We start from the raw sequence: 10,867 nt of genomic DNA, 5'->3' as shown, positions 1-10,867 counted from the left end.
AAGTGCGCAGCTTAAGAATGTTTTGCGCTATGGTGTGGAGACGGTGACACACTTTTCACATGAGTTTTTTGAAAATAGCAGATATACAAGCTCACGTGTCGCTTCGAAACACGTTGTAAGCTTAATTGTATATCGGCTATATTCAATTTCAAATGGTGCATTGGAATATATAAAATATCTCATTTGTGGAGTGGCTTCTTCTTTCGGGCTTTACGTCATAGACCTGGTCGCTTATCTCTGTCGCAAAATGTGGCAACACTGCTCCCTCCGTTCACTGATAGAGTATGGGGGGGTTCACCGGGGTTCACAGTACAGTCACACACGGAACAAGTCGAGAGCAGAGGAACAACTAATAACTATGCATTCATTGGCGGCAAATAAAAACACGGTAAGTCGTTTTATTTACATGTATTTGTGTGTTTACCAGCAGTATTGTATACTGTGAGGACAGTGGTGCAATGGATGCTTCTTTTTAACTTGGGATATTGTATTTATTTTATTTATCTAAATGAGAAATGAAAAAGACGAGAGAGAGTAGCCTCGGTTCTAGCTCTGATCCATAGCTAATGCGTTGCATTTAGAGGGCACTGTTTTTCTAGCAAATCTAAGCTAGCAAATATAAGACTTCCGGGGGACGATCTCTTCAAAATAAGAGTACCCTCTAGAGTATTGAAAAAAAGATTAATTTGCACATTAAAACTATAAATTAAGCATTTATAGGACATGCTATAGGACACACATTATGTTTCTGTGTAAAAATAAGTAATAAGTAATGTTTCTGTGTAAAGATAAGTAATTAAAAAGTTATCTAAATGGATAAATGCTATTCACTGGAGTGCATGGACTTTATAAAGTGGACACTGGACAAAAATCCCTGCTATGTATCGACTAGTGTGACATATGCACATGTCCGGGGAGACCTCTACAACACCACACTGTCCGCTAAGCAGCAGAGGTGTAAAACAAAAATTGGCACACCATACAGCGAGGTGAAAGGTAAAAAAAGATCCCATTTCCAGACTAAAGTGAACTAAAGTGGACACTGGACAAAAATCCCTGCTATGTATCGACTAGTGTGACATACGCACATGTCCAGGGAGACCTCCTCTACAACACCACACTGTCCGCTAAGCAGCAGAGGTGTAAAACAAAAATTGGCACGCCATACAGCGAGGTGAAAGAAAAAAATAACCCATTTCCAGACTAAAGTGAACTAAAGTGGACACTGGACAAAAATCCCTGCTATGTATCGACTAGTGTGACATACGCACATGTCCGGGGAGACCTCCTCTACAACACCACACTGTCCGCTAAGCAGCAGAGGTGTAAAACAAAAATTGGCATGCCATACAGCGAGGTGAAAGAAAAAAAATAACCCATTTCCAGACTAAAGTGGACACTGGACAAAAATCCCTGCTATGTATCGACTAGTGTGACATATGCACATGTCCGGGGAGACCTCCTCTACAACACCACACTGTCCGCTAAGCAGCAGAGGTGTAAAACAAAAATTGGCATGCCATACAGCGAGGTGAAAGAAAAAAAAGAACCCATTTCCAGACTAAAGTGAACTAAAGTGGACACTGGACAAAACTCCCTGCTATGTATCGACTAGTGTGACATATACACATGTCCGGGGAGACCTCCTCTACAACACCACACTGTCTGCTAAGCAGCAGAGGTGTAAAACAAAAATTGGCACGCCATACAGCGAGGTGAAAGATAAAAAAAACATCCCATTTCCAGACTAAAGTGGACACTGGACAAAAATCCCTGCCATGTATCGACTAGTGTGACATATGCACATGTCCGGGGAGTGTGGTGTTGTAGAGGAGGTCTTCCCGGACATGTGCGTATGTCACACTAGTCGATACATAGCAGGGATTTTTGTCCAGTGTCCACTTTAGTTCACTTTAGTCTGGAAATGGGATATTTTTTTATCTTTCACCTCGCTGTATGGCGTGCCAATTTTTGTTTTACACGTCTGCTGCTTAGCGGACAGTGTGGTGTTGTAGAGGAGGTCTCCCCGGACATGTGCGTATGTCACACTAGTCGATACATAGCAGGGATTTTTGTCCAGTGTCCACTTTAGTTCACTTTAGTCTGGAAATGGGATATTTTTTTATCTTTCACCTCGCTGTATGGCGTGCCAATTTTTGTTTTACACCTCTGCTGCTTAGCGGACAGTGTGGTGTTGTAGAGGAGGTCTCCCCGGACATGTGCATATGTCACACTAGTCGATACATAGCAGGGATTTTTGTCCAGTGTCCACTTTAGTTCACTTTAGTCTGGAAATGGGTTATTTTTTTCTTTCACCTGGCTGTATGGCGTGCCAATTTTTGTTTTACACCTCTGCTGCTTAGCGGACAGTGTGGTGTTGTAGAGGAGGTCTCCCCGGACATGTGCGTATGTCACACTAGTCGATACATAGCAGGGATTTTTGTCCAGTGTCCACTTTAGTTCACTTTATTCTGGAAATGGGATATTTTTTATCTTTCACCTCGCTGTATGGCGTGCCAATTTTTGTTTTACACGTCTGCTGCTTAGCGGACAGTGTGGTGTTGTAGAGGAGGTCTCCCCGGACATGTGCGTATGTCACACTAGTCGATACATAGCAGGGATTTTTGTCCAGTGTCCACTTTAGTTCACTTTAGTCTGGAAATGGGATGGTTTTTGACCTTTCACCTCGCTGTATGGTGTGCCAATTTTTGTTTTACACCTCTGCTGCTTAGCGGACAGTGTGGTGTTGTAGAGGAGGTCTCCCCGGACATGTGCATATGTCACACTAGTCGATACATAGCAGGGATTTTTGTCCAGTGTCCACTTTATAAAGTCCATGCACTCCAGTGAATAGAATTTATCCATTTAGATACCTTTTTAATTACTTATCTTTACACAGAAACATTACTTATTACTTATTTTTACACAGAAACATAATGTGTGTCCTATAGCATCGTTTAAATGCTTAATTTATAGTTTTAATGTGCAAATTAATATTTTTTTCAATACTCTAGAGGGTACTCTTATTTTGAAGAGATCGTCCACCGGAAGTGTTATATTTGCTAGCTTAGATTTGCCAAAAAAACAGTGCCTCTCTAAATGCATTAGAGCTATGGACCAGAGCTAGCTCTGATCCATAGCTAATGCGTTGCATTTAGATGCATTAGAGCAGGGGTGCCCACACATTTATGACGTGAGATCTACTTTCAAAATGACCAGCTCAACAAGATCTACCCACTGAAAAAATAAGTGTACCATTGCTGAAAATAGTTTAAATATATAATGTACCTGGGGGGGCTTTGGAATAGGGAGGGGGGAGAAATTATGACAGGCAGATATTGGCACTCATATATGTTGCTATGACAATCCATGTCAGAGTCACTACAAAGTAAAGAAGACACTACATAGATTTACATTTCCGCCTATTGTAGGTATGTGTTCAAATGTCTATATCTCATATTTATATTGACATTATTATTTTTCTAGAATGTAGAGGGATGTCCTGGCTTCAAGTATGCCAAGTTGTAAACCTCTCAGAGCTTCCATTGTGACTCTACATGAGTGTATATGCCTTAATCCCCAGACGGACAGGCTGTATTTTTACTTTGGGGTGTATAACTTTAAATATCAATTTCACCACTTTTGCAGTAAAATATTTGTATACAATAATCCATTTCATGTATGGGAGGCCTATGTTAATTGTGTTTGGTCCTAAGCCCGGTAGGGCTAAAACTAAAGCACTTTTTGACTGTTTGTCACAGGACTATAAGGGATAATGTCTGGCTAGGTGGTCGTGGTAGGGAGATAATTCACCTCCTTTATGTAAGGGATAATGTCTGGCTAGGTGGTCATTGTAGGGAGATAATTCACCTCCTTTATGTAAGGGATAATATCTGGCTAGGTGGTCGTTGTAGGGAGATAATTCACCGCCTTTGTTTTGGTGAGTAGCAAAAACGTTATTTTTATTTACGCTAAAGACGTGAGGCTGGTCTGCATTCATGCGAGCGGCGGAAGTCGAGAGTAACATATCTCTAAATGCATTAGAGCTATGGACCAGAGCTAGCTCTGATCCATAGCTAATGCGTTGCATTTAGATGCATTAGAGCAGGGGTGCCCACACATTTATGACGTGAGATCTACTTTCAAAATTACCAGCTCAACAAGATCTACCCACTGAAAAAATAAGTGTACCATTGCTGAAAATAGTTTAAATATATAATGTACCTGGGGGGGGCTTTGGAATAGGGAGGGGGGAGAAATTATGACAGGCAGATATTGGCACGTCAAAAAAGCACTTTCACCTAGAAACTCCATTCACACTTTTTATAATTCAGCTTACTGTGGAGACACATGCTGGAACTTTTTACTTTGAAATGATTTGTAGTTTCTGAGTTATTTAACTTAAACGCCCAATGCATTCTCAATGGCAGGGGTGCCCACACTTTTTTGACTTGAGAGCGGTGCTGGCGTTACATAGGCTACAGTAAGACAAACACACTTGGAATGGGAAATAGAAGGAAAATGGAATTGGTAGGGTTTTTCTTTCTACCGACAGTGTGTACTGTAATATTTTGTATGTGGAGAGTAAACTACCTCGACTCACCCAAGGTCTCCTGTCTTGCTGTTTCCTTACTCCACAGTATATAACTTTGTAATGCTACTGACGTTTGTGCACAACAATCTTGAAAACAAAGTAATACATTGTGGGTTTGAGCTGACAGGCCCTTCTAAATGTCAATCAAGTCACCTTAATTCAAGTGGCAACATTTAAATTACATATATATTTTTAGGGGCATGTAATGTGATCTACCTGCACAGCCCTTGTGATCTACTGGTAGATCGCGATCTACCTTTTGGGCACCCCTGCATTAGAGCTATGGACCAGAGTTACCTCGGTTCCAGGCTTACTCATCTGCGAAGAGGGATTTGGCGTGATTTTAGCCTGTTACGCTGTTGGGTATAAGGTTTTCAAAAAGCTGTGCAAACGTGTTGGGCGCGCCCCCTAGTGGTCTGTTTGCACAGACTCATATTAACCAGAAAGGCATTGTTTTCAAGATGGCGTCCACGTTGTCTAAAATGAGCTAACGTGACTATAAACTGGGATTTAATATGTAAAATATCATAACAATTATGCACTTGGTAACATGGGTATAGGACTAGGTTATTACCATCGCAAACTAATTTGGGCTGATTGATTTATTAACAGTTTGCAGAATTACAGTACATTTCAAGTACTCAATACAAAAACTGTTAAGTGTTAACTGTGAGTGGACGACACCATAAAGCATTACACTTGTTTACAATAGGGAGGAGAACTCAGAACGGGTTATTCTGGTTGCCATTTTTCTGCCTACCATAGGCTATTAGGCTATAGTAGTAGGCTGCTAGGCTATATTTTCCAGCCTCACTGTGGAGACATATACCATTGTAGATATAACATTAAACTAGAAAAAGTGCCCCTCAGGGCACAGGTCTCCACCAGGGCAGGTCAGGTTGTGGCCTATGGTGGCACTATAATAGGCCAATGTGAAAAAGGTGCCATTTCTTCATACGCCTTTGATGGCAATTGGATGATTTGAGGCATTTTGTTCCAAAAATGTGTTTTGCAAAAATCAACCTGTTGGTGGCGCTACAACAGGCCAATGTGAAAAGGGTGGGATATATTCCTCAGCCTAGTAAGAAAATGTGTGAAAGATGTCACGTAAATTGCATGCTGCGTTCTTGATTTGAGGCTTTTGTTCAAAACGGGGCAATCTTGCAAACTGGGAAAGCCAATTATAGCCAATTAGGATGGAATATGAAATCTCGGACAGATCCGACTTGAGCACATGACCATAGATATACTGTGTAACGATTTGTGAGATTTTTGGACAGAATCTGGAGGAGTAATATCAAAAAATGTGTTTTACAAAAGTCGGCCTCCTGGTGGCGCTATAAAAGGCAGATGCGGAAAATGCAGGTCAAAGGTTTGTCCTTGACCTCTAGGGAGTGTGCATGCAACGTTTCACGCAGATCGGTGCAGTTTTAGGTAAAATATGTGAAAAGCTGCCTCATGGTGGCGCTATAACAGGCCGTTCTGGAAAATGTGGGGCAGAGGTTCATCGTTGGCATCCAGGGAGTGTGTGTGCAAAGTTTGGCATCGACCGGGTTAACGGTGCCGGAGATTAGCTGGTAACGGACGGACGGAAGGAAGGACGGACACACACACGGACGGACGGAGTGCAAAACATACTCACTCCCCATGCCTTCGGCCTGGTGGAGACAATAAACACTGTATGGTTTGGGTTAGCCCCTCTTGGGACCCCGGTTGAGCTCTTTTCCTCGTCACCCGGAGGGTCCCTTCCCATCGGTGTCGTGCTAAATGTAAATTATAGAATGCAGACTGACTTACCGTCACATATGCCTTTGCTGCGCTGTGTGTGTGATAGTGACATGTTCCAAAAGAAGCATAGTATATCTGCTATAGGAGACAACGGAAACATCAATGAAACTTTCCTTTGGCGCAAGTATTTTTAATTTGTGTGACCGTTTTGGCAGCTCTGAAATTCTCTCTTCCTTCCTTCCTTGACTTCCTTATTGACATCCCATTGTACCGCCTCCAGCGCCGGAACTGGCTATCTGCGCGTCAGGGTCAGTCCCTACGTTCCTGCCTCTGATCTGCTCTGTCGAAGAGTCAAGGGATTTGCATGTCTTAATGACTGTTGGTAGGGTGTTCCACATTTTGGTGGCATAGGAGCGAAAATAATTTAGTCCCTTGTTTGTGCCGAATCTGGGTTGCACATGGTTTGTTGAACTCCCTCTTGTGTTGTCGTCAACCCTAAGCCATTCCAGCCTGTCAAAGTGGGCAGGGGTGAGGTGGGTTCGGGGAGTGAGGCCAAATAGTAGCCCGACAAGTTTGTTTTGGGAAGTCTTCTGTTATGGTCTTCAAGGTGTTTTTGTTGACCAGTGAGGAGATCCTGTATAGCAATCTGGTTCTTTGGTTGACTTTTTTGATTACGTTGGTGGTCATTTTATCACCGGAAAGATTTGTCTCCAGGATGGAACCTAGGTAGGTAATTTCATCTTTCCGTGTGATAACATTGTCACCCACTCTAACCAAGAAGCCATCTGCCTTGCTGAGATTACTATTTCATCCAAATAGAATGGATTCAATTTTTCCCAGGTGTAAAGATAGTTTGTTATCAGCGAACCAGGTGCAGATTCTACAGAGTTCAGAGCTGAGGGCCTTTTCAACCTGCAGTTTGTTCCTGTCCGAGACCAGCAGTGCTGAGTCATCTGCGAACAGGAACAAATTGCAGTCACAGGCTGATACATATATTAGGAACAGTAAAGACCCTAGTATGCTTCCTTGTGGAACGCCACAACTCACTGGGAGGAGTGGGGGGACAGTGTCTGTTCACGTCCTCCATCTGTTCTCTCCCCTCCAGGTAGGATTGCATCCAGCTCACTGATGTGCTATCAAAACCAATTGCTTTTAGCTTGTTAGCCAGTATGGAGTGGTTCACAGTGTCGAAAGCCTTTTGGAGGTCCAGCATGACCATGCCGCAGTATTTGCCAGCATCCACCTTGTGTTTGATGTGGTGGGGGGTTACATTGAAATCTTGGGGACATGTCCCTGTTTGATGGAGAGGTTTATTATGTGGGTGATGATTGGAGCTATAGAGATGGCCGAGTCTTTGAGAAATTTGGAAGGAATTTTGTCATGGCCAGTGGCCTTGTGGGGTTGATGGGCACACATTACAGTACCTCCTCAGTTGTTACCATTGTCAGCTTAAAATCATCTTTACAAACACCTAGGTTTTTGTAGAAGGCTTTGATGTGCTCTACACCAAAGCGCCCAGAGTGGGAGGGCTGTTTGTTAACCAGCGTTGTTGCTATGTTTCTAAAGAAGATGTTTAAATAGTTGGCTACATCAAGTTTGTCAGTGATGAGGGTGTCGTCAAATCTGGGGGTGTCATCAAATCTGTGGCTCAAATGCCAAATAAATAATGGACTTTGATATGAAAAGGGTTGAAAACCACTGCTTTACACAATGACGACCTAGCCATACATTATCCTGCTTATTACACGGTTACTTAGGCTACATGTATAAATACTTAAATTGACCCAAAACACCAAAAACAAAAGTATTTCCTTGCTTACGGTAATTAAAGAATTTCAAGTTGGCCCTGCAGAGCGCAACGAGTCGCCTCAGAAACAAGGAAGTGAGTGTTTGATTGATTGATTGAAGAATTTATTAACAGTTTGCAGAATTACAGTACATTTCAAGCACAAACTCAATACAAAGGCTGTTAACTGTGAGTGGACGACCCAATTAAGCATTACACTTGTTTCCAATAGGGTCCACCATGTTCAAATCATCAAAACATTTAGAGACGTACAAATAGACACTTCTATAGACAGAACAGGAATTCATCATAAATATAATGTTGATCAAATGGAATCCAATTTTGGGTATTTCATCGCCTATTTCTCGCTTCAAATGTTTTCAAAAACATTCTTGAGAGCAATGTTTAGTTAAAGGGGCATTCCACTCATTTTCAGCATTTTACTACGTCATTAACATACCTTAGAGCTGTTGTGTGGAAATAATAAAAAAGTTCTGTGTTTCCTAGTATGAAAAGTATGAAAAAAATCATTAACATGGTGAAACACATCTTGATGACATCATCAAGATGTGTTTCACCATGTTAATGATTTTTGTCATACTTTGAAAACAGCTCGACTAAGGTATGTTAATGACATAGTAAAATGTTGAAAATGAGTGGAATGCCCCTTTAAATAACTGTGTGTGTGTGTGTGTGTGTGTGTGTGTGTGTGTGTGTGTGTGTGTGTGTGTGTGTGTGTGTGTGTGTGTGTGTGTGTGTGTGTGTGTGTGTGTGTGTGTGTGTGTGTGTGTGTGTGTGTGTGTGTGTGTCTACATGGCTGTTGTGATACTTTCACAAAGTTTGAAATAGCTTTTATTTTTTTTGGAAATGTGAATGCATTTTGGTTAAAAGTATTGTCTAGTACGTTTATTATTTTTATTATTCAAATGGTCACAAGCCAAAAGATATCGGTAGATTACTGTAGTTCACTAGGTTGAGGAACGGAACCTTTCTGTCGCGGTAGTTGTTTCTTGACGCTCCTTCTTAAGGTTACGGTACTGCCCCCTCCCCCCTCAGAGGAGAAATGGAAGCGAAAGAGAATAGTTCTGTGTCTTCATTCCTGTGAATGTTTACTCGGTTTTTCAGGTTAGTACAACGTGAAAACAATATTAACTTATCCTTTAAGGTTCGAGTGCTTATGTGAAGATACTGTGAGACTTTTGATGACGGATTTGAGTGATTTAGAGTGAGTTTAAAGACGGTAAAAACTCCGGTTTTGGAGGGTTGTTGTAGCATGCTGTTGCATAATGGCGTCGCCCTGTTGTTACATAACCACTGTGAAGATGTCGTCTGCCTCGTGTACTCAACACAGAAAGATGTTGTTTATATTTATCCACAACATTACTAATGCTGGTCACCTGATTACTTGACAGATATATTTATTGGGTAAAAGGTTTTGTGAACTTTGAACAGCTAATGTTTTATTTCATTACCTAGTGGTGAAGAACAGTTATGTGCATTTATACTATTTTTATATTTCTACTCTACATTTTCGGAGTATTTGTGTGCTTAATGGTTTATTGATTACTGGGTTTATTGCAAAGGTGCCTTTAGTGAGGTTATTGTGATTGGAGTGTATTTGATATGCTCACCCTTTTTCTATTATTCCCTTGTGATGATGTCAGTATGTGAAAAGTTATAACTGTACACACAGATTTCTTAGTCGCCTTGACATTGAACCTGACAAAGGACTTAACAGAAATATGCATTATTGGGAAATGTATTGAATGTTTTATTGTGAATTATAGTTGATTCATTGTAAATTGAGAGGAGAAATGGAAGCGAAAGAGAATAGTTCGGTGTCTTCATTCCTGTGAATGTTTACTCTGTTTTTCAGAGACCACTATCAGTGAGACATAGAACCCAACATTTCAATACTGTAAATGTGGTACCCAGCCTGGCTTGGGACCCGTTACACTGTCATGTTGGATACAGCATAAAATCCAAGCAGCGCAGCAGGTGCTCTGAGGGTTTGATTATAGATTATAGAGCGGTCATTATCAAGAAATAACACACCGCTGAATTGAGCGATTGACCAATCAGAATCGAGCATTCAACGTGTAATAATGCTTGCTAATGCACCTAAAAAATAAAGTGTGTGTGCGCGCGTGTGTGCGCGCACATGCGTGCGTGACTGTACATGCAATTGGGAATTGGCACAATGACTAAATTAGGAGAAATAAAATCCAACCATGTGAAGTGAGGAGCACTCTTATCATCATACATCATCTCATTCCGGCCAATCACAGTTTGCATCGTCAATAGTGTGTGTGTGTGTGTGTGTGTGTGTGTGTGTGTGTGTGTGTGTGTGTGTGTGTGTGTGTGTGTGTAGCAATATGGACACTGAGTTTTTCATGGAGTGTGAGGAAGAGGAGTTGGAGCCATGGCAGCAGGTTGATCGTGATGTGGAGGGAGATGACAACAACAACGACCACTCTGGTGAGTACGCAGACCATCGTTATGCATACGACTTGAATACCTGTTAATGGTGACATTGTGGATGGATAATAACATGCCTGTTGAAAGTAATGCCTGGCCAGGGCCCGATTAACCATTTTTTTATCATCTTGTTGACCTAAATTTAACATAATCAATGGCCAATGAAGGGCCCCAGGAGCTCTTGTCAGGGCCTCAAACCCAGTACTGCGTGGCCCAGTTATCCAAAGGGCCCAAGGGTCCCTGCCTGGGCCACAGCCCCATTGGCTAATTTGGCCCTGTGT

General features: G+C 41.8%; 1 protein-coding gene across 2 annotated transcripts in view; it reads left to right on the top strand.

The window, feature by feature from the left end:
- The first annotated feature begins 276 nt into the window (after positions 1-276).
- Positions 277-10,867, top strand: part of LOC306925453 (uncharacterized protein) — a 33,304-nt gene continuing 22,713 nt past the window's right edge. The window contains exons 1-2 of one of the 2 annotated variants that reach the window (XM_079504279.1): positions 277-388; positions 10,480-10,586. In XM_079504279.1, the coding sequence (XP_079360405.1) occupies positions 10,484-10,586 (103 nt within the window). In that variant the 5' untranslated portion in view covers positions 277-388; positions 10,480-10,483. Of the gene's footprint in view, positions 389-9,173; positions 9,234-10,479; positions 10,587-10,867 lie in introns of those variants that run through there. The other variant, XM_079504278.1, reaches the window with a different exon arrangement.

Source organism: Electrona antarctica, assembly GCF_951216825.1.
Source record: "Electrona antarctica genome assembly, chromosome: 6".
Taxonomy (NCBI): Eukaryota; Metazoa; Chordata; class Actinopteri; order Myctophiformes; family Myctophidae; genus Electrona; species Electrona antarctica.
The sequence above is the reverse complement of the archived record's forward strand: the minus strand, read 5'-3'. Positions and strand labels throughout refer to the sequence as shown.